The sequence below is a fragment of the Aythya marila genome (genome assembly GCF_965140915.1).
Source record: "Aythya marila genome assembly, chromosome: 5".
Classification (NCBI taxonomy): domain Eukaryota; kingdom Metazoa; phylum Chordata; class Aves; order Anseriformes; family Anatidae; genus Aythya; species Aythya marila.
This window is the reverse complement of record NC_139046.1, coordinates 33,972,078-33,998,938: the sequence shown is the minus strand read 5'-3', so window position 1 is coordinate 33,998,938 and position 26,861 is coordinate 33,972,078. Positions and strand designations below refer to the sequence as shown.

At 38.5% G+C, this 26,861-nt stretch overlaps 1 protein-coding gene across 1 annotated transcript; it reads left to right on the top strand.

Annotated features, from left to right (window-relative positions):
* Nucleotides 1–2,668: 2,668 nt before the first annotated feature.
* LOC309878239 (cytosolic phospholipase A2 epsilon-like) lies at nucleotides 2,669–24,942 on the top strand (the record flags this gene model as incomplete). The annotated part of the gene is made up of 21 exons (XM_082760517.1): nucleotides 2,669–2,695; nucleotides 2,990–3,073; nucleotides 5,287–5,359; nucleotides 6,336–6,472; nucleotides 7,536–7,667; nucleotides 10,751–10,791; nucleotides 11,212–11,254; nucleotides 12,136–12,199; nucleotides 12,791–12,957; nucleotides 13,114–13,206; nucleotides 13,550–13,587; nucleotides 15,003–15,138; nucleotides 15,761–15,900; nucleotides 17,191–17,413; nucleotides 18,088–18,202; nucleotides 19,199–19,336; nucleotides 19,836–19,943; nucleotides 20,725–20,916; nucleotides 21,402–21,568; nucleotides 22,405–22,585; nucleotides 24,622–24,942. 21 exons carry the CDS (start codon nucleotides 2,669–2,671, stop codon nucleotides 24,858–24,860), a joined length of 2,538 nt encoding a protein of 845 aa, XP_082616643.1. The 3' UTR covers nucleotides 24,861–24,942.
* Nucleotides 24,943–26,861: the final 1,919 nt, after the last annotated feature.

The following is a 26,861-nucleotide window of genomic DNA, read 5'->3' as shown; positions in this document are numbered from 1 at the left end:
ATGCCTTCTTTCCTACTGATTCATGTGTTAGAACAAAACCTTCATTCTAAAAGGATATTAGCACAATTGTGCTATTTAAGTGCAACAGACACTGTTAAGTCTAACAAGTTTCTTATTAGATTGTTACACAGCAAAGATGTTTCTTATGGTATTTTCTGTATATATCAAAGCAAGAAATGCTGTTTGATGTCTCTTGTTCCTCATCTTTCCCAAACACAAACATACAATTTTCAGAGCATCTGTTTAAAGACTTAATTTCTTGTTGATTTCAGTCACCGTCACTTGGGATTTTGTCATAATTGAGGTCAACAGAGGATTATGACTGATTCAGTTTGGGGCTGTCCTATTTGTGTCAGGTAAATGAAGTCTGATTTTTAGAGTAATTGCCCAGCCACTTTTGCTTTGGAGCTTATAAAGAACAAAAACATTAGTATGCTCAGAAATAAAGTTGTACCCTGTGGTACTCTGCATGTGCAGAACAGATCTCAGACAAAGAGGTCTCTTTAGCTTGTAATCAATAGCACCTTCCTGTCAGAAGGTAGCAGTCTTCCAAGGCTTGTTTTTCCCTTTTGCCTCATACTAGATGTAGAAACCATGTAAAAATTTGGAAATACCACTGATTATCAGTCTCAGACTTCTATACGAGGAAAGTAATTCTGAGCCTGTGTCAAAATTAATCTGGGATCCTGGTGGCAACTGGGAGTAGCCAGCTCTCACAGCTGCCTCCCTAGAGGCTGTTGATCCTCTGCTGACCCTACTGCAAATAGTTTGCTCCTCTGCCACCCCAGGCACTTGTGCTGGAAGTGTGTGACCCAGTTTAGGTACATGTGCGACTTCAGTCCTCATATTGCCAAGCAACTAGTACTGCTGAAGACTTCTGTTGTTATAATGGTACTGTTGTTATAATGGTACATTATCTTGTTTTTTTCTCGTGTGCCTTCTGACTCACCTGCACTACTGTTCATGATACACAGTGCTCCTCAAGAAACTTGTACCATTGCTGGGCTACATCTGCCCATAGTTGCTGGAATAGTTGATATTGCTTAATTTAATTTATCAAGTCCCCACAAGGCATAAATATGGAGATTGCAGTAAGGATAGGAGATATTAATTGGATGGGTGACTCTTAATCTTGAAGAACTGGAGAGAACCCACTGTCATCAAAACGAGCCATAAAATGACTTCAGAGTGTTTTGCATTGGCTGTTGTGTTCAACCTCTTGTTAACAGCATTAGCTGAATCTTTTCCTTTAAATTGATGTGTTGCTTCAAAAGCATTATTATATAATCAAAATGAAATAGTTCTCTGTTGTAAAAAGATTGTGCCACAAAAACAAAACAAAACAAACAACAACAACAACAACAAAACAAACATAAAACTCCAGGAACCAAACAAAAAAAAAACTGGGTGAGAACTCATCACACTTATTTGCATAAATGATAGCACACCCTAAGGCAGAAATTTTTTTTGTTCACTGCCTGATTCTATGAAAAGGAAGACTAATCGTTATTATTGTTTGAGTCTTTGTCTAAGGCAGCTGTCCCTTACAGGACAGTTAGAATAAGACACTTCCATTAGAAATGGTTGCAAGTCAGATTTCTTTTTTTAAATTTCTTTAAGTCCTGCTGCATCAAAAAGTGCTTTCCTATCTGATTTAGGAAACTTGGGAATGTCAAAAAAACAAAAGCAAACAAACATTTATTTCAATTGCAGTTTGTTATTATTTAATAATAGTAATTTAGTGATTTTAAAAATGCTTAATGCAGTAGGTGGCTTCTGTCATATTTTACTGATAGTGCTAGGTACTCTTGTTACTATGAATTAAGTGCTGTAATAAAATAATGTCAAACTATTCTAGTATGAAAAGGAAATCAGACGACAATTTAAACAATGTTTAAATATTTTGAAAAAATGCCACATAGTTATTTGTTCAAGCTTATATGTCTTTCTAACGTAAGTTAATTGAAAGTATTATGTTCACTAAAAAATACATTTCAATGGCAAAAGTTCCATCTGGTTCTGCTCACCCAATAACATTCCTTACATTACGGAAGTAAGAGGAGAAAAAGCTCTAAACTGTTTTCTTTATTTGCCACTGCATACAAGAATCAAGTGAGAATTCATTTTGTAGCTGTGATTTGTAGAGATATTAGCAAAACCCTTGCCGTGACAAGGCTGGCCAAGGTAGAGGTGGGGTGCTGCTGTTCAGAAGTTCAGATTGATTCACTTGATGCTGCCAAAGCACAGGTATGGGTTTTAGGATTAGAGAACTTCTCAACAGATGACAGTAGATGCAATATTCTCTTAGGTCTTCTCTAGTTTGTGAGGGTTGCAACTAGACCAGCATATCTTTCTGTGTGTGGTTATCAAACCTTACAGAGATGAAGAGCTATTTTATTTTGGTATTAGCCAAAGGCGAAGTGTTTGGCCTGTGTCTTCCTTTCCCCTAAATCACTGCAGCGGTAAAAGAAATCTTTATGTGGCAAAGAACAAGTACATAATTTGTGCTTTTGAAATCAGTGGGAGGTGGAGCTATGAGTCAGTCTATACAGCTCTTCTTCCCTGCCTCAGCTGTCTGGAGAATAGTGTGTTCCAGGAACCACCTGCCAGCTGTGAGGCATACAGACTGGACCATTATAGCTTTGCATTTTATGAAGTAGAGGTGCTAATGGGTTCATCAGCCTATTCACCTTTGGTAAGAGAAAATCAGCAGTGGGGTGGGAGGTTCTGTTTGGCTATTTTAGTTGAGGTTGATGAAAAGCAAGTCTTTGGTTTATTTTGGTCCTTAAATGTCAAATAAGTTTGTAGCTGGCAGATTTATTAGAGTAACTAAATAGTTATCACTGGTCAGATGGAGATATGTCATCTTGAGGAGGAGAAAAGACAAACCCCTGTGCTATTGCCCTGGTGAATCTTAGTAGAAACTGAAAACCAGGAATTGTTGACTGGTGGGTTTCCTCACTGGCCCCTCTTGTTTCCTCATCCCCAGGATCAATTCATCCGAGTAAATCCACACAGGAAAATTGGAATCAAGAAGAAGATTCATGGAAGACCATGCAGTGCTGAAGACAAGGTACTGTACAGAGGACAACCTCTAGGCTGCAGGGTATGAACAATGGCTGTAATATGTGGAGTCTTTCATCAGAAGCTACTGTCTGTCCTTGTACTTGACTGTTACTATGAGAGGTGTTATTTTTTAACAGTTAGTTAAGAGAATAGTTATTTCTTCTGTGACTGTGCTCTCTAGAGTGGAAAATATTTACTATGACTTGAGGGTTGGGAAGGTGAGGAAGATGATGAACTCGTGGTTTAGATACTGGGCAAGGAACCGGGAGAGCTAGATTTTAGTCTTGACTTCTCTGTGACACCACAATGTGACGTTAATCATACTTCATAACACCTAAGGCTTTCTTCAGATCATTCTTCTTTTGCTCTATGGAGATGGATTGGCAGATAAAATGCATTATTCAGTGACTGCTGTGAAAATAATTCTGACCCCTAGCTTTTATGAAATTGAGCTAATAAAAGGTGTTGAAAGGAATTTGAACATGGTGCATGCTGAGTATGTAACAATTTATTCCCCTTTCTGAGTAATGGCTAGTTTAAGTGATAGCTATAAAATAAAAATGGGAAACAACATTCCTGAGGGGGAGATGGGGATTTTCCTGCATCTGCTTCTTCGCTGTATTCAATGTAAAATTATGAAACTACCTGCTTGCTAGATCTGGGAGAGCAGTGAACTCGCTACCAGCTAGTACTACAGAATAAGAATTGCTTTTGTTTGTAGTTTTTGTCCTTCAGCTGGTTCATGAATAAGCTTTCTCTAAACTTCTCATTATGTACACTACTAAAACTGAGGATTGAAAAATTAATCCTCTGTATCTAGGATGAAAATTTGAGCTTTCAGAAATACTGATCACCAACTCCTGTCATTTTCTCCACATCCACTTTAGAAACATGGCTGCCAAAAATTCTGTTGAGGTTGATGGATTTCTTCAAAACGTGCTAGTTTTGGTCAAATCATACTTTGTGATACAAAACTATGGGGCTGAGAATTTTCTGATGGGCTATAAATAGCATTTAGGAAAATGACTTACTTTTTAGATGGTTAATCTATACCTGTCAAGAGACTGGTATATCAAAATGAGAGGTATACAAGGAGGTCCTAAGGAAGCAATTTCTCAGAAGTCATGATGCTTTGAAGATTTAATTGCTCCTTTCATTTTAATTGAGCTACTGCTTCTGTATGCAGAGTTTTATTTCTGATGTTCTTCAGGATTGTCTTGTTTTTCCTGTAACCAAGTATAATGTTGTATGCAGCTGCGATGGGGAGTGGGAGGGAGAAGACTAAAAATGGATAGGGCTGTGCAGCCTTCAAGCCATTGCCCTGTAGAGCCCTGTGCTGTTGGATGTCAATATGTTGTTATATGTCAGTGCACTGACACATTAGAGCTGCTTTACAGGGAGCTGGACCTTCAAGTGAAATGGAAGAATGCTTACCCAAGCCTCTGATTTCAGCCTCGTTCCTCCTGATGTAACTGGAAGAGTTCTAGAATCCCATACTGGGTTGTTCATTTCTAGAACCGTTCTCTACCTCATTTATTTGTTTATGTGTTTTTAAGGGTTGTGTATTTTGTTATAATAGCTGTAGTTACGTATCATGCAGCCAGATTGGCTGATAGCAGTGATATTTTGACTGGGGCATTATAAAAAGGAATGTATCTGTACTGCTCTGTAGTAATGTTATGTGGCACATGGGCTGGAGTCCCTACCCGAGGAAGGAGGGCATCCAGTGGTACCTGGGTGAACACATCGGAAAATGCTGTGTTGTAATCTGTTGTGCTTAGTCAGCCTGAAAGCAGAGAAGCAAACTCTATAGTTTAGAAGTAGCTGGACTATATAGGAGCGATTACATAATGTCTTCTTTGTGAAAACTATCTTGTGATATTTCTTACTACTTTGCATTAAAATTAAACTTTAAAACCTGAACCTTCAAAAAGCAAAGCTAAAACAAATAAAACAAGCAAACAAGAAAGAAAAAAACATAAGGTGAGTAAACAAAGCAAGAATCTAATTTTATATCATGTCTAGTCACAAGAAAGAAGTTATGCTCAGAATTTTTTTGCAAATACTTAAGAAGAAAACATATTCACTGCATTAATATATGAGAATGGCCTATGATTACTTATTTTCTAGGTGTCTTCTTTGCAATGTTATAGGAGAGGTTCATTTAATTGTCTGATTGCTTTTCTAATAATTAAGGTATTTTTCTAATTTTTTTTGCAGCCAGAAATACCTCACTTGTGTTGGCTTACTGTAAAAATTATATGTATGCGAAATCTCCGCAAAGCAGACCTGTGTAAGTATCACTGATGGCACGTGTATCTGTTATCATGGGAGTCACTACTGGTGAACTTCAATGCTCTTGTACACCTGTTTGGATTAAAACAGTGTTTGTTTGTTTTTTTTTTGACTGAAGAAGTTATATCTGTTTTCATCATCATTTACACTCAAAATCATTTAGAAAGCAGAAAAAGCCTGCTGAAATTCAAGGAACATTTGGACAGCGCTCTCAAACATGTGGTCTGATTTTTGGGTGGTCCTGTGTGGAGCCAGGAGTTGGACTCAGTGATCCTTGTGGGTTCCTTCCAGCTCAGGGTGTTCTATGAAAAGAACAAATTATATGTCAAGAAAGAAGTAATCCTTCCCTTCACTGGCCGCTATGTGATATTTCCTATTCCCTGACTCTTCAATGCCCCTTTGCCTACAAGTTGCCCATTTTCCTTTGGAAAGGGGGACCTTCATGGAAATATAAGAAAAATCAGTAGCTGTATTTGGTACCATTGTGTTTGTCTCTTCATTGCTATTTGGTTGTGGATATCTTGTCCGTTATAATTAGCAACATGTCAAAAAGACCCCAGAACAATATTATTCATTTTTTGAAGAGCAAAGTTCCAAGGTACAAAATCATACATGCATTTGATTGGAACTTGGCAAGCATTTGAAAGCTGTTATTAAAAAAAAAATAAAAAAAAAAAGGCAAGTCAGAAGATCCAGCACATTTTGTATTGTTAAAACTGAATATTTTTGTTTGTTACCAAATAGTATTGGTAGTTTAAAATATACTTTTGTTTGAAATTGACATAAATTTATACACAGTTAAATTGCTATAAACACAGAATATTTACCTTTGGGTCTAATGAAGTATTTAGGACTACTCAGAGGATATTTTTCTTCACCTGATTGAGTAAAAGATGATAAAAAATAGTACTGCTGTAGTAATTATACATTTTTTATTCTTTTTTTTTTTTGTTTTGTTTTTTTTGTTAACACAGTGAGCCAAACCGATTGCTACGTGAAGCTGTGGCTGCCCACAGCTTCATGCCAGGAAGCCCGGACAAGAACTGTCTCCAACTGCAGGAACCCTGTCTGGAACGAAACTTTCCACTTCATGATACAAAGTGAGGTGAAGGTAAGATCCTACTTCTAAGTAAGCATACAAACCTTGATGTGGACTCTGCTGCCCTGAGTGGACTTTCCAATCCTTCAGGGACTGGACCCCAAGAATTGAATAGGAGGTCTTATAAACTTTTTAAAGGTTTAGTGATATTTTCTTATGAGCAATCCTGAAGGCATTTTCACTCTGTGTTACTGTGAGCTTGTAATACCTGCTTCACATGTGCACACACAGTGAAGCCATTGTGAATTATAAGAGGTACCATGCCTTAATAAAGTTTTAAAACTATTTTTTAATACCAACTATTCCATCACTAAACTGCCACATTTTCAGAAGCCTAATAGGCTGCAAGAAATCAAACCTTACATGTGACAGATAGATTTATAATAGATTCATGCCTTTCCAGTGCTTCAAATAAGTGTAAGCTTGTAAGTGTTTTAGATCATTTGGGATAAAGTTGAGAGCTTTTTTCTTCCCATCCCAGAGCACTTTTTTAAAAAATAAAATTAATGTTTGTAAGGTTAGCAGAAATAGATTATCAGGCAGAGTGTGAGTAGCAAAATCTAGACAGGGAGTCAGTGACATATGGCTTAATAGTGCGGTGTCTCTTCAGGCTGCTATGAGTAACCTGAGCCCAGAGGAAATACAAGGAAAATCAATGTAATTTAAATCTTGGTAAAAGACTTTAAGCTGATGTGCTTTACCTTCCCTTTGTAAAGGGCTAAGTTTGCCCTCTATTATTACTTTCAGCTGATATGCTGACATTTTTAAAGATAGAAATATTGACTTCAAAAAGGTGTTGATGAGCACTGTGTAGTCTCTACTTTTTCCAGCACCATCATGCATATCACTTCTGCTACCTTTATTTTAAGCTCTTGTTCATTGGCAAATCTGATGATTTATCTTTCTAGGGTTGCTCCCTGAGTTTGCAGTCCGAGCTTCAGGAGCTGTGTAGCTGAGTGAAGCCTTTCTGCAGCCAGCTGGGCTCTGTACCATTGCAGAAACATTTCATGCCTTCCCTCTGGGATCTCTAGTCCCCAAGTAGGGCGTTTATGTCCTTCTTTGCCTCTCTCCTCAGAACATCCTGGAGCTGACAGTCTGTGATGAAGATACTTTGACACCAGATGATCAGCTTTTGACTGTTCGCTTTGATGTAGCTAAAATCCAACCTGGAAAAAAGGTTCAACTGAATTTTGTCTTGAATCCAGAGGTGAGAAATGAAAAGATGAATTAAACTGGGTGGGCAGACAAAATAATAATCTTGGACAGAATCTTCTTCTAACATATTAAACCTTGCAGTTACTTAATACAATGTTTAATGTTAGCACAGGAAAACTGTATTAAAAGGACCTTATTAAAGTACAAAGCTAAATGCCTAAGGTTTAGGAGAAGTCAGAAACAGTCTCCCTTCTGCTGTGATTACAATTTGATGCAAAATGGCCTTCCTGTTCTGATTTTTTTTTTTTTTTTGACATTTGAAAATGTTACTGTTCTGTATTAGAAAAGATGGCCATTTATGAAATGCCTTTTTATTTTTTTTTTAGGCATGTCAACAGGGAAAAATGAGGAAACTGATAGCTAGAGATCTTGCTGTTGTTGTGTTGTAGGAGATTGGCAGAACAGGGATGGAGACAAAATTCCCACTTGCCCCCCTTTCTGGGAAGCTGCCTCTTTGGCCAGTAGCTTGTTGGGAGAACCTCCTCTCAGCTTCTTCAGAAACTGTCCTGTTCTTTCAGGCATTATGCTTGATAAATGTCTATATATTCTAATGAAAATATTTTTCCCCTCCTTCTGGTAAAAGACAGCATTTTATTGAAAAATTCTCAGAAAGTGTATTTACAATATTTTTAGATGTAATATTTTATTACATATTTAGATGTAGTCATGTAATATTTTTACATGATTACATATTTCTTTTCAGGCAGCTGAGCCTATTTTCAGCAGAGAATGGATAAGGCTTGATGAGTCACAACCTCCTCAGTGTTTTATTATTTTCTTGTAGGTCAGTGTGTGCCCTGGGAGTTTTCTGTGCTGCATATATTTCAAAGAAAATTGGTTATAGTAAACAGAGGATTAAGAGTTTGTTATGCAGTGTTGGGTGGGTGAAGTAGCTGAAAGGACAGGTAGAGAAATCACACCCATCTGTTGAGAGGGCAAAATATGTACTCAGGTTACTTTCTGCAAAATAAAACACCTTTTCTGCTTGAAGGCTGTGTTGTAACCAAACTTGGGAGCTTTTTCATGTTTCTGACAAGGGGTTGAGTTCACAGCTCCTAGGAATTGTGCATGCACTGTTTCGTTTTAAACCACTGTGCCAAGCTGTCTGGAAAAGGCTCTTGCCTTTATTATATTATCATTGCTTTGGAGGACATGTATTTAGTCTTCTAGAAAGCCAGTCCTTACTAAGCATTTCAATATACCCACTTCAGCATGCTAAGGCCTTCCTTACATAAGCCTGATGTGACTGAGATCATTTGAATGTGTGATTCAAGCTGCGAGTTTGCTCTGAAGTGTGTATGGATCTGGCTTAACTCATTGGCTCAGCAAAATGGAAGCTGGGGAGATAGGGCACAGTGAGCTGTGTCTTGGGAATGTGTTGGTCAAGCTGTCCTTATTCAGACCATAACTTCTACCTGGGTGCCCATGAGACATCACAGATTGTGGTCTGAACATTGATTTTTAGAGCACTTAAGGTTAATTTTTAAAAAATGATTTTAGTATTGAAACATGCTGGGCGACCATAATAATAGTACTGCCACCTCTGCCCATAATGATTTTTCATCTACCAAGCTATCTTAAAAGGAGGGCTGAGGAGAGCGGATGGGTTATGTCAGAACAAAAGGACTGCTTCCTGCTGTGCCTCTTGCTCACTGTGTAGTCTAACAAGTCTTGCCATTTCTTTGCTCCAGGTTTCTCACCCACAAAAATGTGAATGGGAATTGATAGATATACAATTTGTGTGTATGTATATATGTGTATATACAGCAGAATAAGAAGGATGGGAGCGTAAGACAGGCACAATTGGATATATAATATAAGCGAAGTTCTTCTGAACTTTTTTTCTGCTATACTTTGGATGAGGTAGGAACAGACCATCAGCTTGTATAGTATAGACTGGTCACAGTCTGACGCTTGATGAAGTCTATCTTGTATCTGTGTAAGATGACTGCTTCCTAAAATCCATCTTTCAGCCTTCTGTTACAAACTGTTGGAACTGACTTAATTCTCATGAAATGGACACTTTGTGCAAAATGAGTAAGCAGAACAACCTCTGCTAGGTTATGTGTCACAGCTCTAAATCACCTGAAATTTCTGACTTACTGACACAAAGTAGTAACTACAAAAATACTTTTTGCCTTTACTGTAGTGGTGGTTTTATGCTGGCAGTATATTATCAGACTTGGAATGGTTTTCACAGTCTCTTCACAAAGTTAAAATATGCTGTATAGCCAGACTGAAAGGATGTTAGGCAGTAAATATTAGCTCTTCTGAATATGATTTATTTATTTATTTATTTATTTTTACCACATGGAGCTTGTCAGACAGATTTGTATCTTTCACTAATTGGTGTTTTCCTCTCTGTGGGTGATGTAGAAGATATCTCTGATGCATGTTTTTTTTTGCATGGTATTTCCTGCGTTGTCTGTGTCCCATACACAGGAATGACTGATTCAGCAAATGGCTGCAGTTAAGGAATACAGTTATTCAGTCCCTCCCATATGTTGATGTGTTAATTTTTCTTTTCTTACTTTTCACTGCTGTCATACTCTTTCCTCTTCTTTCAACTTGATTTGGCCCTCATGAACTTGTCTCCTTTGTCTCCCTTCACAGCTTCAGTTTTCCCATCCTCTCTTCTTCCCTTAATAGTAATGGTTTTCATTTTCCAAGCTGGTATCTTCCCACACTTCAGTTTTTAAGTTTTATCACCATACTCTGCAAATTCTTCTGTTTTAACCCAGGTACACTGACCACCTGGGTCCATTTATTTTAAGTATTTTCTTCTAAATCATTCACCTCACTTTGTCTGCATTTTGTGTCTTCCACTAATAAATGAACAACATGTTCCATGATACTTGCCTGGGTGAATAGCTAGTTCGCAAACATTAGAGAGGCAGAGAGATATGAAGCAAAAGGGTGTCCAATGAAGGCTCCATCCAGGTACACTATGACACCAAGGTTGTGGGAATAGCAAAACCTTGCAGGACAGGTTTATACAAAATCATTAGTTCTCCATCAAAAGAAAAAAGCTTATTCATTGATTTACCTTAAAAGAAAAATGCATTTTATTTTCAGAATCAGGAAGAACTAGAAGTGGAATTTCTATTGGATTACATGTGAGTAACGTCTAAAAGTTAAAGAAATTGTTATTAGAAGACTTGACGTTTTGGAGTGATAACGTAGCATCAGGGAACTGGCTCCATGTACCTATAATCAAACATCCCAACTTGTCCTCTTCCCAATAGTTCCCTTTGTATCCTGAATCTGGTGAAATCCCTCCTTGGGTGATAGTCACAGTTACCATTTATAGCTGGGGTATGTGTGTTTATTTTGTAACTCAGCCTTGGGAGAGATGATGCTGATCAGGGGAAGTAAGAAAGAGGAGAAGTACCTAAGAGCTGTGGGACTGTGACTTGGCACTTGGCATCTAGAAAAACTGTGCTCTGTCGTTAAAACATTAAGGCAACTGTTTGCATTAGAAAGGTTATCCCACATATACGCACTGCTAAATAAGCCTTTTCATTTTCTTTTTTCAGTCCTGGTGTATCAGAAAAAATAATTACTAATGGCGTACTAGTGGTAAGCTTTTTTATTTTATTTTATTTTATTTTATTTTATTTTATTTTATTTTATTTTATTTTATTTTATTTTATTTTATTTTATTTTATTTTATTTTATTTTATTTTATTTTATTTTATTTTATTTTATTTTATTTTATTTTATTTTATTTTTATTTTTTATGCTTAAGTTCTTATTGTAGAGCAGAACTGAAGGATGTAGTTGGAAGAACTATGCCTCTAGGCATAGCCTTTATTATTTTTCAGGTAAAGATTGTAAAGCTTTATCATGCTTGTAGTGCATTATGTGTTGGGAGAGGCATGGATCACTGAACCATTGAAGGGCTCACTGATGAAATGGCTGTAAACAGAACAAGGAAACCAGAGGAGCAAGTGAATCCAGTGTAATTGCAGAGTTTATCACTGGATGCCAATCTTGGATCCAAAGGCTCTTTTCACACCATGCCCAAAGTGCTGTAAGATGTCTTTGTGCTGCTACTTCCTCCTATGCAGCACTCTTGGGAATTTTCAGCTTCAACCCACAGGTCCTAAAGTACAGGCCCAACCGTTCAGCTGTTCTGCAGAGTTAGTAGGTATCCTTTAGCTCACTCTTCTGTAGACAAGAGTTAAAACTCATCTAGATGGGATGAAAAATTCCTTATCGTAGCAGTTGGGGACTTAATGATATTTCAATGTAATGAGATATATCCTCAGCCATCCCAGTTCCATTGACCACAGAACTGTTTTCATGATTCATAAAAACTGAGAATCAACCAGTGTGACTTCTAATGTTCACAGGACACCATGGCCAAGCCTGCTCTCTCCTTCACAGGACCCCTAGATCCTCAGTGAGGATTCTGAACTGTCTCTGTGATCGGTGATTTTATTGTTTATCTCTTCCAGTCTCGAGAAGTTTCCTGTGTGGAAGTACAAGTGGATGACAAAAAAATCAAGAGCCCTTACACAAGTGAGGTTATTGATTTAAATGGTTTGTCACTGCTTTTTGTGCTACGGAAGATGCAGATGAATCTGGAGTGTATTTGATTCATTTCAGCCTCCTCTGTTTGTATCTGAGCTGCTTGGGGATTGAGTGTTTCCCAAATTACCCACTTAGTAGGAAGAGCCATCTGTAGATGTCATGGCTGTGTAGCTTAAGGGAAACTGTGGAGGTGGCTGAGGAAAAACTCAGAGACATTCCTGCAATGTGATGGAATGGAAATATTGCTGATGAGGACAGAATAAAGAAGAGGGGAGACATAACCATCAAGAGTTGAAAAGACTATGATGGAAGCTCAGGGGATGTGAACACAACCAGTGGCATCCACTGGTCTGGCACAACCTCTCTTTTGCATGGCAAGGGAGAAGCTGAAATGCTGTATGTCCTTTTGGTGCTTATTCAGTCTGGTCCTTGTTCATGCTGATTGAGTAGGATGAACATTATGGGCCAAATTAGTGTTGACTGCAATAAGGCTGAAACTTTATTTGGATTTCTTTCATTTATTGATTTTCAGGGCCAGATGCAGTTAACATTTCTCTGTCCTCTACTTTTTGTTCTTAGGAAGAGATTTCACCTTCACAATGAAAGGATCCTATGAAGAAACCCAGGATGTTTCCACAGGTTCTTGCTGCAGCAAGCGAGACAGTCATACCCCCACCTTCCATTATGTCAAGCACAGTCAACCCCAACTGGATATGGTCTTGCCAAAGGGGCGTTTTTACTGTGGTGTATGTTTTTGTTTATTGACAGTGATTACAGCTAAACTAACTTTTGAGAGAGGCATGATGAGTTAGCTTTTTTTCCTGGTAGATTTGTACCTATGAGTTGTAAATTCTTTTCCTTTTATAACACTTTATTGTTTATTTTTTCCCATTTTAATTTAGCATGGCTCAAATAGGAAGGAAAAGGATGTAAATATTCCCCTTACTATGCCTCTGAATTCTCTGGACTTGGGAGAGAAAGTGACAATAGCGAGAGTGAGTAAACTTTGACAGTGTATGGAATTATTTCAGCAAAGGGTAAGCTATATCTATGTGATACCTAGTCCATTATTAATTTTCTTACTAAAAAAAAAAGTGATAGCTGTGAATATGCTCAGCTTTGCATACAGTTGGATATACAACTGCTATTCAAGGAAAAAGTAACATTACTTCAAATGCATTTTAAAAGCAGGATGTTTGTGTGCTGAAGGCCCGAGAAACAGATCAAAGATTTATCACTAGACTACATATCTGAATAACTGCTGAAACTGTAAACATGTGCCTTTACAAACTTTCAATACTGTTTCAAATTTATGGTGTTTTCGTTCTTGATTCACAGGGTGAATCTTATGAGGTGTCTGTGAAGGAAGGCCATGGGTAAATCTTACTTCTTTTGAATTACTTTGGCCATCTCCTATCCTTTCATATTATGTTTTTTAGCTTAAGGGAAGGTACAGCTTAAAATAGCTTATCATTTTGAAAACAGGAAAAAAACTAATTGATTAATGGAGGTTAAGATATGGGGAAGGGTTAATAAATCTGTGGTTTTGAATTGGTTGGTAAGAGTATAGCATACTCTTACCATATAGATGGTGTGTAATCATGGGATATGATGAGTCACAATGTTTTTCCTAATGTTCATACTTTGTAATGTTGATGCTTACAAATACCTCCGTTTTGTAACCTTTATAATACGTACATACATATAACACGTTTCTGACACTTTTCTAACATCATTATGCATTTACCAATCCTCTGCAGGATGTTTTTCAGTGAAACAAGTGGCCAGTGAGTAAATTCATTTATAGTCTGCCTTGCAGTGGCTTTCTGAAGGGCAACATTACCCCCTACTGATTAGTTCACTACATTGCAAGCAGACATATAAATCGGAAATTTTGCTGAATATTAATTATAACTCACAAAAAGGACAAAATAAACTCTTAGGGGGAAAATATGCTCAAAAAAAAAAACAAACCCAAACAATATCCCCCCCCCCCCAAAAAAAAAAACAAAAACAAAAACCAAAAAACAAACAAACAAAAAAACCAAAAACAGTAGCCATATGAAAATAAAAGTTATTGAATTATTGATGAACATGAGGTTCATAATCATGTACAGTTACAAAGGGAAACATTTAGGAGACATTGTCTATCTCCAGTATTTACAATCCAAATTAGCAGCAGAGATGAGACTAACACTGCATTAGGGTCAGGTTAATGTTTAATTTTTCCTTAGGTGTGTTAAGTTTCAGTAATTGCTAGGTCCACCCTGCTCTTTAGGAAACGTGTAGGAAAATAGCGCAAAGAGGTATCCAGATTTGGTGGCTTAGTGTGAAACAGATGGAATTCGGTTATGTTTCTTGATCTTCATCAGTAGGGAACTTGATTCATTTCACTGGAACAGGCTGCCCAGGGAAGTGGTGGAGTCACCATCCCTGGAAGTCTTCAAAAGACGTTTAGATGTAGAGCTTAGGGATATGGTTTAGTGGAGGGCTGTTAGCGTTAGGTTGGAGGTTGGACTCGATGACCTTGAGGTCTCTTCCAACCTAGAAAATTCTGTGATTCTGTGATTCTGTTTACTCACGATTGCATAAATTCTCCATAGTAAGGCAGAAATACAGGGCCTATGATATCTTGCACTCATTGGTATATATGGATCTTCATGTGCATAGAAATAGCTTTTATTTGAACTGGCTTACTCTTGATGCTGATTTTTTGCTTGATGTCTTGAGAAATAGCTTTAGAAATGTCTTACAGGTAATGTGTCTTCTTTGTTTTGGTCTTGTGCCCTAGCTACAAGAATTTAGATTTACGCTTGGGGTTTGATCTATGTGCAGAGGAAAAGGATTTCATCTGTAAAAGGAAGAAAATAGTTGCTGCTGCTCTGAAAAACATTCTTGAGCTTGATGAAGACCTGAATGAGGATGAGGTATGTGGGACAGTATCCTGGGGACTGGTATTCTGTCTCCTCTTTGAATGCAGTAGATATGTATGTACTTGTACGCCTATGCATTACAACTCCTCCACATTTTTTTTTTTTTTAGTCATACTAAGGTGTATAAACCAGATTCTCATTTGCACTAAGACTATATCCAAGAATTTTTAGCACAGAAGGTGAAAGGATGTCAAGATGTTAGTTATACCTCCTTTTTTCTTTGCCATTCTCAACCCTCCCTTAGGTGTAGGTTAGAGCAGCCTGCCCGCAGGACAAATGAATGGTGTCTGCTCAGTATCCACAAGGGGCTGCAGTGAGAAGCACACTTGATGCTCTGGCCTATACTCAGACCTAGAAAGCTTAATCGTAAGCTTAGGTAGCCATCCTTACAGCTCATGACTTACCGAAACATTACTGATCAGGATGATGCTTTGAGTGTTTCAATGCAAAGTACCACCAACATTTACACAATTCAGACATACACCTAAACACTGTCATGAATAAGCTGAATTGAGTCTAAACCTGATGAAATCAGGATATTGCTGTTACCTTTTCTGCATATGCATCACTTCTCTATTTCATCTGTTAATGAATGACTCTGCCTTTGTATGCTGAGCAGGTGCCAGTGGTGGCAGTTGTGACTACTGCAGGGGGAGTGCGGTCCATGACATCGATGTTTGGCAGCCTTCTGGCTCTCCAGGAATTGGGTGTTTTGGACTGTGCTTCATATGTCAGTGGTTTATCTGCCACAACATGGTAAGGAGAGTTTGTATTTGATGTTGGTGTTAGCAGAACATTAATCCAGTGAAGAACATTGCGTAGTGTCTGGAACAGAGAATGGGGTGTAATGCACATATTTTTTTAATGAAAAATCTGTATGACAAAGCTTATATGTTAGATGCTTATCCATTTTTCATTTTCCAGATTTACCTGGCAGAAAAGATTTCTATATTAAAATGGAGTGGCAGAGATATTTCAGTGTTTCCCTTCATGTGAAAAGAAGTTGTTCATGGCTAACAACAAGGAGCTCAATGGGGCCTGGTAGCCCCAAAAGCTGGCATTTTATTAGTACTGTAAGAATTTGCTTCCTGCAGGAGGACTTCTGATTGCTAGTGCAGACTAATCAGATCTTAATCAAGAATCAGAGAAGATGCTGTAGGTGTGCAAGAAAAGCCATGAAGCAGGAATTCCAGGAAATTGAATCTCCACAAGAACTCAGACCTGACCCAAGTGTGCTTTAGAGCAATCAGGAAGTGAGAGTAGGGAATGACTGTTTTCCCATTCCTTGTGCATCTCTCGGGTTGCCTACGTTGTGTGTAACACATCACAGAAATCCTTTTGTTATGTATTTATCTAGTTCAACTTCTATGCAGCTCTGAAAGGGAGAAATTAAAAGAAAAACCCTGGGGAATGCAGAGTGCAGTACATATGAAGTTGAATGCCTTGCATTGCAAACAGGTGTCTAGGGCTTTAAAACATTTTGTGTCTGGAAGGCTACTGTACAGAGAGAGATGAGACGGAACTGGCAGGGCAGCAGTCAGGATGAGAGAGGATGACTGAAATCTCCCCATACTCTGGGAATGGAACTGAAGAGTTTGGCTCACTGGCACACTGATATATGCCAGGAGTCCCGGTTGAACAGCTTGCTTCATTGAAGGATGGGCTTGTATTTGACCAAGACAATGTTTGCTGCTAAACTGCTTAACATTTCACACAGCTTCTGGAACAGCTGAGGGAACTGGCCTCAGACAGAAGCTGCAGCATGAACCTGGATGGTCAAAGGATAATTCTAGAAAAAGCTTGTGCTAATTCTTGGGTGATCTTTTATTACTCCTTTGATTCTGAGAAGAAAGAAGCTAATATGATTTTGAATACTTCCCTGCAGCAAAATATCATTGTATAGTCTAAATTCTGTTTGAGCTTTTGAAGGTAATAGTTGGAGGGTAAGAACCTCATATAACCTGAAACAAAATGCATATGCGTAATAAAAGCCTGTGAATTTTCATGTTCAATGTTGAAACACAGTATTCTTTTTATCATGAAAAGGACCATGGCAAAGTTGTATGAAGATGCAAATTGGTCACAGAAAGATCTCAGAGGACCAGTTGATGGTATCCGGAAGCATGTGATGAAGAGCAAGCTGCACTGTTTCTCCCTGGATCATCTGAAATACTATGAAAAGGAGCTTTGTGAGAGAAAGCAAGAGGGGCACAAGCTGTCTTTCACAGATTTATGGGGACTCTTCATTGACTCCATGATACATGATGAGGTATTATATATCCATCCCTTTTTCCAGAGGACCTCTAACTTTTCATGGCTAAAATGCTGGAATCAGTTATACCCTGATGTGAAAGGCTCTTAAAACTCCTGAGGGCACTTTCTTTGTCTTTTTAGAAGAAAAATAACATGATAAACCTACAATGTTAGCATCTGGGGGAAATGTCTGAGCACGTAAAAAGTCAGGGTGCTCATGAAATTGACTTTCCTCTTTTAATTTCAGATCAATGACCATTCTAGTAACACACAGAGGAGGGGTAGTGAAGTTCAGAAACAGGAATATATACTCATTCCAGAAAACAATACGGTGGTATTCAGATGGCCCTTGGTGGACTTTGCTCTGAAGCACCTCCAACATAGCTAAATAGCTTTATCTTTCCTTCAATCAAGTCACATGCTAGTGACCAAAGAAACACTCTTGCTACATTTCCCCTCCATCCCAATTCCAAAACAAAACCCCAGAAGTGTAAGCGACAACACTTTGGCAAGGTTTTAAAGTGTCCCAGACAGAAGAACGTGATCACAATTAAGTGGTCAAACAACTGAAGTATATAGAGCAATATCTGCTGAGGTTTAGTTGTTTCGTTGACAGTCTATGCTTAGATACAATATTAAGTCCATGCAGCATGCTCATCTGTTTCAATGACTTCTGTTCTTTATATACAGGAAAACACCTGTAAACTCTCTGATCAGCAGTTGGCAGTGAATCAGGGACAGAATCCACTGCCCATATACCTGTCCCTTAATGTCAAGGATAACTTTAGCACTCTGGATTTTAAAGGTAATGATTATTATACACATTTGTATAGATATAACAAGCTTCTTTTTAAGTTTGAGTGAATGCCAAAAGCTTTTACTGCAAGTCCAAGCTAATAATTTTTTGAAATAATTCCTTTCTTTTTTGTGTTTTCACATCTGGGTTCTGACCTGTATGAAAAACATACATCCTAATAATATGGTAGGGAGATCACAGTGCATAGACACTACTACCCTGCAAGGGGTGGAGAGGCCTTTTGCTGGCAGCCTTGAGAGCAACCACTGATCTTCCTCTCTCTTCCCTGCCTACTCCTCACAGTCCCTTTTACGTGGTGGTTTACTGCGAAGGCAGCAGTAGTTCAAGAGAGTTGTGAAAAGCAGAGGGAAGAAGGCAAGGAAGGGAGGAGAAAAGAAGTGGGAGTGGGAGCAGGAGCCTCTTAGCAGCCAGAGAGATCTAAGGATTTGTGCCAACAGTGGTGGCGCCAACCACTGACTATTTCCATGGCATTTTCTGGCTGAAATGAACTGGAACTGTACCCAGTCATCTGCTTCCAGACAAAATTTGCAGTCCCATTGTGTCCAGCTAAGATTCGGGTGGGTTTTGGTCAGTACAGCTGAGCTTTCCTGAGCTTCAACAAGGCAGTGGCTATCAGGCTAAGAATGAATGGTAGCTGGTGCTGTTACTGACTTGAAAGAATTAAAAATGCTACATCTAATGGACATCCTTAGCAATCAATAGACTTCCAGCCCCATTTTTTTCTTCCTTGTACAGAAACGGACCTGAACCCTTATCAGAATGTTTTTTTTCAATGTGTTAGTGGAGGAGGTGAATTAGATTGGTGAACCCACAAGCTTCACACGCAACACATTGAGGAACACCTGTTTGTTTCAAAATATGGTTGCTTGAACAGGCAGTCACCAATGCTGAAGCTACAGGCCTTATTCTTTAGCTTTTGATTCTTTGATGAGCTGTTCCTTTTGCCTTTGTTCACATAAGTCCTTCTTGATGCCTTATTTGCAGAATGGGTGGAGTTCACGCCTTATGAGGTGGGTTTCCTGAAATATGGGGCCTTTGTTCGTTCAGAGGATTTTGGCAGTGAGTTCTTCATGGGCTACCGGATGAAGAAAATCCCAGAATCCCGGATCTGCTTCTTGGAAGGTGATTTACCATCTCAGAAAAATGTCAAGTTTACAAACACATAGTTGGCTGCAGAGAATTGGCATTTAATAACTACTGGTCTGCAACTAGCAACGCTAGTACCAGATCATGTATCTCATGCAATTTAAACTTTAAGCGAACCAGCCAAAAGTGTCAGAAGAAGAAGCAAACTGCTAAGATGAATGCAATGAATTTGCTGGATTTTTTAGGTTGGAGCATACAGGAACATGTTAGAGCAAAAGAGAAATGAGCTTTTGAAGTATTCAAAATCGCAGTCTGACTCTTATGAGCAACTTGAATTTTTAAAATGGTCTAATCATAATCCAAACATTATATGGAATGGCATGGCATTTGATATTCATACTGGAAATCATACTATTTCATAAGTAAAACAGTGCTCTTTTAAACAACCACAGGGACTGAATCCAACTAGGTCTCCATAGCTGTGCTCTAAAAATTCAAAAGTAATTTTAAGTATGACTTTTTTTAAACTTTCAAGGCACATGGAGTAATATATTTTCCCAGAGTTTTATGGATGCTGTCTACCTCTCCGGTCATTCAGAAGACTTCTGGCACAGATGGACCCGAGACACTGAGCATGAAATTGGTTAGTTATTTGGATTATTTTTTGCCTGCATCTGCATCATCTTCCCACCTCTCTGAAATGTGAAGCCTGATATTCTGGAGGGTTCAGGCTTTGTGCCCTATTTTATTGGGGCCACCAAGTCTCTGGGAGACAAGAAAAAGTAGGAAAGAAACAGTTGTGCTGGAAAAGAGGAAAAGCATTGGTCTGCTCTCTGTGCAGCATCCCTGGGTAGTTCTGTTAGTCATGAGAAGGTTACTACAAGTCCTTTGGGAAGGGCAGGCAGGGAGCAGCAAGGTGACACTGAAACTCACCTCTGCCCAGAACAGTCTGCATGATGGTGCATGCACCCCATCAGACACCCCATCAGCAGGGCCATAGTTGTGGCTGTCTATCCCCTTCACTAAAGTTGACACAGGTGGTATGTTCTGCTTTGTGGGTACAATCTCCATGCTAATTTCTCCGTATTCCAGAGGCTTGAGCTCACCTTTTCCTGTGTGCTTGATAAGCTCTGGCAATCTGCTGAACACAGAATTATTATTATTTTTGTTTGTTTTGTTTATTTTCTCCAAGTTGCATGTTGCTGTAATAACCCTATTCTGTTCATTCGCTGTTGATGATTTGAGCTTGTTCTAATTAGGGAATTTACTGAGCTCAGCTAGTTAATTAGCAGTTCTTTTCATTGTCATTTGCTAAGGTACTCAGACAAACTCTTGATATTAAACAATCATCAATTCAGACTAATTCTTCATTATTATTAGAGACACTAATGCAGACATGGATCCTCTTCTTGTTCTTTCTGCAGAGGAACACCCAGCTCTTCCCAAGAGGTCTCATGAGCAAACAACTTCCTTATCCGTTCCCAAAGGTTGCCTTTCCAATACTCTTCGAGAAATGATGACAGGACGGCCAGTGGTTTCAAACTATCATAATTTCATCAAAGGCTTGCAGCTGCATGACAAGTATTTAGAGAATGAAAGCTTTTGCATGTGGAAAGGTAAGGGCACCTGTTTTTAGATGCAGCTTTGAGGGTGACTGGAGTGCTCTTAGTTGGTGAGGACAAATATTTGATAAGGTTTAGTGTAAAGGCAGATTCTGATTAATACTGTTATAACCAGTTAATTGCATAGCCTGGAAGCTCTCTGTAGAATTAGTTTGCTGAGCCACAGGTGGTTTACTTCTGATCTTATTTCTGTCTTGGAGAAGTCATAGCAGGATTATTTCAGCTCTGTTCCTTCTAGGAAAAGCCATGAAAGAATCATTTATAACTTTCACTGAACAGTCTAATGTATTATTTTGGATGACTCTGAGTCTCAAAACTGCTCACTTTCATTGATCTGAAGGCTGAGATATGGATTCTGAAATGATGTCAAATACCAATATAAATGTAATCTGTCTTTCCTTTCTTTGTTACACTGTTTTGGAAAGAAATCCACTTGCTCTTTCTGTAATGAATTGCTAGTATAAGTTTTTGGCTTTCAGACACAGTGCTTGATTCTTCTCCCAACCAACTGAATGAAATGGGTGACTACCTCAAGCTGGTAGATACAGCTTTCTTCATCAATACCAGCTGCCCACCCATTTTGAGGCCAGAGAGGAAAGTGGATGTCATTTTGCATTTAAATTACAGCGGAGGATCACAGACTCTGGTGATGTTTTGAAATGGTGGTTCTTTATCTGTATGACTCCAGCTAAATTTATCAGAAATATAAATATGTTATTTATTTTTCAGAAAATGTTCAGGTTTTGATTAATTTAAATGATTGTATCAGTGATGTTAGTCAACACTATGACCAAAATGACACAATCATTTTTGGGCCTATTTTCAGTAGCTTTTTGGGGCACACAGAAAGAGACGCACAGATAACCTATTCTGTGTATCTGTGCAGCTTTGTCATTTTGGTACTAAGTGTCTCAATACTTAGTTAACTAACTTTTAAAACGTAATTGGTTAATACTTAATTTTGCTACTTTTTGAATGAAAATTTGGAGTTTCTTTTTTTCTTTCACTTGGTGTTTGCATAAGTTTGTCAGGCTTATGTTTTGCTATCTGAAGAAAAGTGGGGTGTATGATGAAAATTAATGTAATTTATTTGTAGGAGGGCACGACAACATTGATTGTTAAATACACTGAATGCAAACACTCAAGAACCTGTGTTCTGTGAGATACCATGTGTAATCAAAATTTCCTGATCTGAATCAGCTACTGCACACACTAAATCAAAAAAAAAAATAAAAAAAATCCTTAATTTCATATAAATTTCAGAGAACAGTAATTTTACTTTAAACATGTACTTTGTTAGGAAATCAACCACATTTATATCACCCAAATGTATTAAACTCGAGAATATGCTTATTCCAGTGTATAATTGCCCTTATTTGTAAACAGACAATCTATGATTTAGAAGACAAAAATTTCAGTTATGGGCTATGCATGCTTTACTTCAACCTCTGTGTGTTGCACTTCTCCTCTTTGTCAATCCAGCCACTGGACCTCTTCTCAGAATACTGTTTGGAGCAAGGGATCCCCTTCCCCTCCACAGAGCTGAGCCAGGAGGACAGAGAACACCTGAAGGAGTGCTATGTGTTTAAGGACAGCTTAGAGGCACCGATCTTGGTCTATTTTCCACTTGTGTGTGATACCTTCCAAAAATACAAGGCACCAAGTAAGTTAACAGCATTAATCTTTTTTTTTTTTTTTTTTCAATTTTTTTTTGAGGTTGTTCCATCCAAATTATCCATTGAATTAATTTCTTTCTAAAATAAGACTGGAAAGATTCTTGGTTGGCTAAGTCACCATAGTCACAGAGTTGTTGTGATAGATATAACGTTGGCTAGCTAATCAGGGATCGAACAGAAGGGTTTCAAAACTAGAAGCATGAAGAGCTGTAGCTTGAGGCAAAACTCACTGTCTGTCATCTGGATCTGGGACTGTTTGCCTTCTTTTGATAGCTCAAGACAGGAGGCAACTAATAAGTGACATCCACTGACCACAGGATCACAGAATGGTTTGTGTTGGAAGGAACTTTAAAGATCACTTATTTCTAACCTCTTGCCATGGTCAGGGACACCTCCCACCAGACCAGGTTGCTCAAAGCCCCATCCAGCCTGGCCTGGAACACCTCCAGGGATGGGGCATCCACACCACCCACATAGTAAAGAATTTCCTCCTTATATCTAATCTAAACCTGCCTTCGTTCAGTTTAAAGCTATTCCCTCTTGCCCTACCACTACACTCATGACAAAGAGTCCCTCCCTAACTTTTCTCTAGGCCCCCTTTTGGCATTGGAAGGCTGCAGTGAGGTCTCTGCAGAGTTTTTTCTTTTCCAGGCTGAACAACCCCAACTCCCTCAACAAGTCTTCACAGGAGAGGTGCTCCAGCTCTCTGTGTCCTTCTGGACTCGTTCTAACACTCCCATGCCCTTATTGTGCTGGGGGACCCAGAGCTGAATGCAGTGATCCAGGTGGGGTCTCATGAGAACAGAACAAAGGGGGGAGAATCACAGAATTGTCTAGGTTGGAAGAGACCTCAAGATCATCGAGTCCAACCTCTGACCTAACACTAACAAGTCCTCCACTAAACCATATCGCTAAGTTCAACATCTAAATGTCTTTTAAAGACCTCCAGGGATGGTGACTCCACCACTTCCCTGGGCAGCCCATTCCAATGCCGAATAACCCTCTCAGTAAAGTTCTTCCTAATATCCAACCTAAATCACCTCCCTCAGCTAGCTGGCCATTCTTGTTTTAATGCAACCCAAGATGTGGTTGGCTTTCTGGGCTGCAAGTGCACCTTGCTGGCTTCTGTTGAGCTTCTTGTCAACCAACAGCAGTTACCACTACCACTTAACTGTCTTTTATAAAAGAGATGATAAAGGTTTACACTGTTAATGTGATTAGATCCTCTTATTACTTAGTTTACACGGGGAAAAAATTAGATTAGAAAGTGTGGAAAACATAATGGAATAAAGGTTTTGCCAGGGTATTGAGCTGGTGTGATATCTGTCATTTTTGAAAAGCTGTCCGATTATATTCTTTAATTCCACAATAGAATAAATAGTGATTTATTTGTTTCACTAGAAAAATTACTTGTCAAATTCAGTTTGTTTGCTGATTCTTTTGCATGCATCAACTCTAACTTCATTTCCAATTTAGTATGGGCCAGGAAACCTTCCTCAAAAATATAATAAAAATAAATAAATAAATAATATACTGCATTATTGGAAGACCTCATGTAGTTCATCTTCTCTCCTGTTCGCATCTATTTAGAATACTGTAAATCTCAGCAACCTGAGAGGGAGAATTCCCAATCCAGGGGCACTTTAGAGTAATTTTCTACCAGTTGGTAGTTAAAGAGCTGTCATCTGTACATACCCAATGGAAGAGTTAAAAAGACAAAATTCCAAATATGAAAAAATGAAATATTCCCATGGAAAACTGTAATTTTGAGAGGAAAGTGTTTTGCATAATGAAGTTGTTCTGCCAATCAATTCTGGATCAGCTGCAATTGTGTCCAATCAATGAAGTGCTGGATTTCGTTAGTACAGCAGAAGCAGTGTTTATGTGGCAATTAAATCTTTAACCATTTTCTTGAGAGAATTCAGTTTACTGGGGTTATCAGTATGTGTTTTAAACCATTGCATGGAAGGAGTTTCCCATCACAGTAGCCTTGCTGTGTTCAACTTTGCTATGTTTCCTTTAGATGTGGAGCGCAGTCCTGAGGAGATGGAACAGGGAAGAGTAGATGTGTCTAACTCTGTTGCTCCCTATGGCACTGGTTTGCTTACATATACTGAAGAGAATTTCAACAAGCTGTTGAACCTTTGCCACTACAACATCCTGAATAATAAACATTTAATTCTTCAAGCTTTGCAAGCTGCAGTGGAACGAAAGAAGCAATTTAGAAACTGCTCACAACCTCAGTCATCTAAACAGTCTTAAAAGTATATTTTGACAAATCTCATTAGAAGGAGAAATACAGACATCTTGTTAGTGGGCTAGTAAGTATCCAGGGAATGTGAATCCATACAGAATAAAAGTGCATGTTAGCTTGTTTAAAAAAAAAAAAAAAAGGAAAATCATTCATTTTATTTAGTATTGTGTGTCAGGATTAATGCTGGTTCTGATGTTAAAGTTGTAGGCAAATCATGATTAGTTTGTGAAACTTTATCCACTGTTCTAGTGAAAGGGAAGGCACTAATCAACCTTAAGTGTTCCATGTGGATATACAGAAATATAATGATGAGGTTTCTACCTCACAGAGGTCTATTCCAAATTTAATTGCAACTCTTGGTGGTATGTTATCTTTGACCCAGAGACCAAAGCAAAGATCAAGCAAAGCTTTCCTTTGCTCTTAGACATCTGCTTGTGACAGAAGTAAACCAGATACCGAAACCTGCTTGCATCTGGAAAAGGAGGACTTAAGAATGGAACTGCATGTGTTGTCCTCTATTTTCTCAGTAGCCATCTTTCAGGCAGAAGTGTAATCTTCAGTGAATTTACATGTCTGGCTGTCATTGTATTGAGTCTAAATTTTTGATGGACTATGATAGAGTGATCAACATGTGACAAGTAGCCTAATTTTTCTGCCAACTGTATGATAAAAATCATCTGATTGCATCAATTTTTTGCTGAACTTTTGTCTGGACTATTTATTGCCTACTAAGTTGATTTTGAAGCTGAAGATGACAGTTAAGGTTTTGACTCTTAGACTTACTGGGTTTGGAAAAACAGTTAAACAGCCTAGCCTTTGGACGTAATCATAGCTTCATTTATTAATCTTCTCTAAGCTCACATATGTCCGTGATGGCAACAAAACTTGTGATACCAATGTCCTTGACTTCTGCATTATTGTGATGGTCAAGGTGTAACTGCTGCTACATTTTTATTTTACCAACATCCAAAATGCATGGGGGAGTGTTCACAAGATTTTCATGTGTACGTTAGATAAAGGTCTGTTTAAGTAGATATATTTATTGGTCGTTCTGAGATCTTATTTTCTCTTGTGCATAGCAATACACATACTATGTAATAGCTACCATTCAAATACTAAATAACCACGCATAATCTTATTAAAAATGAGTCTTACAGATGCAATCATTGAAGTATGTAATTTTACTACGTTCTACAAACTTAGTTCATCTAGCGGCTTTACCTGGGAAAAAGTTCTTCTTGCTTCTGATATCAAGAAACCGAATACTGAGGGGACAAAAGCAAGCATGAGCTTTACTAATGACCTTTGAGGAAGGAAAAAGAAAAACTGCCACTTCAACAGAACAGTGGAAGAAGAAAAGTTGAAGGAAATTCTTGAGAGCCCAGATGAGGGTTGATAACAACAGTTTTATGAATAAAAATTACCAGTACTTGCAAATACCAAAGTATTTATTCAGTAATGGGGAGTGCAGTGTTTTGCCAATGCTGTATTCCCTATCTATGTTTTCAGTTATTTTTTTCTATACCCCTTTGCAGTCATTCATTGCTCTGGTATGAGTATAAAAAAAAATAAAAAGCGCATCCATATGCCAGCAGTATGGTATGCTGGCACTGCCCTGGGAGAATGGCACCTTGTGTATGCAACTTGTGCAATGGTCAGAAGGTAGTCATCTCTCGGAGATCTTTTTTTCACAGAATCACAGAATTTCTAGGTTGATGGTGAGCACAGATTGCCAATGGGACCACTCAGGGAACTGTTGACAATTGCATTCCCCTGACCGACCCCACACTGAGACTATATGATGTAGGAATAGAAGGTATTTTGAGCAAGTTTGCTGATGACACCAAACTTGGAGGAGTTGTGGACTCGAATGAGGGTGTAAAGGCCTTGCAGAGGGATCTGGATAGGTTGGAGAGCTGGGCGATCACCAACCGCATGAAGTTCAATAAGAGCAAGTGCCGGGTCCTGCACCTGGGACGGGGAAACCCTGGCTGCATGTACAGACTGGG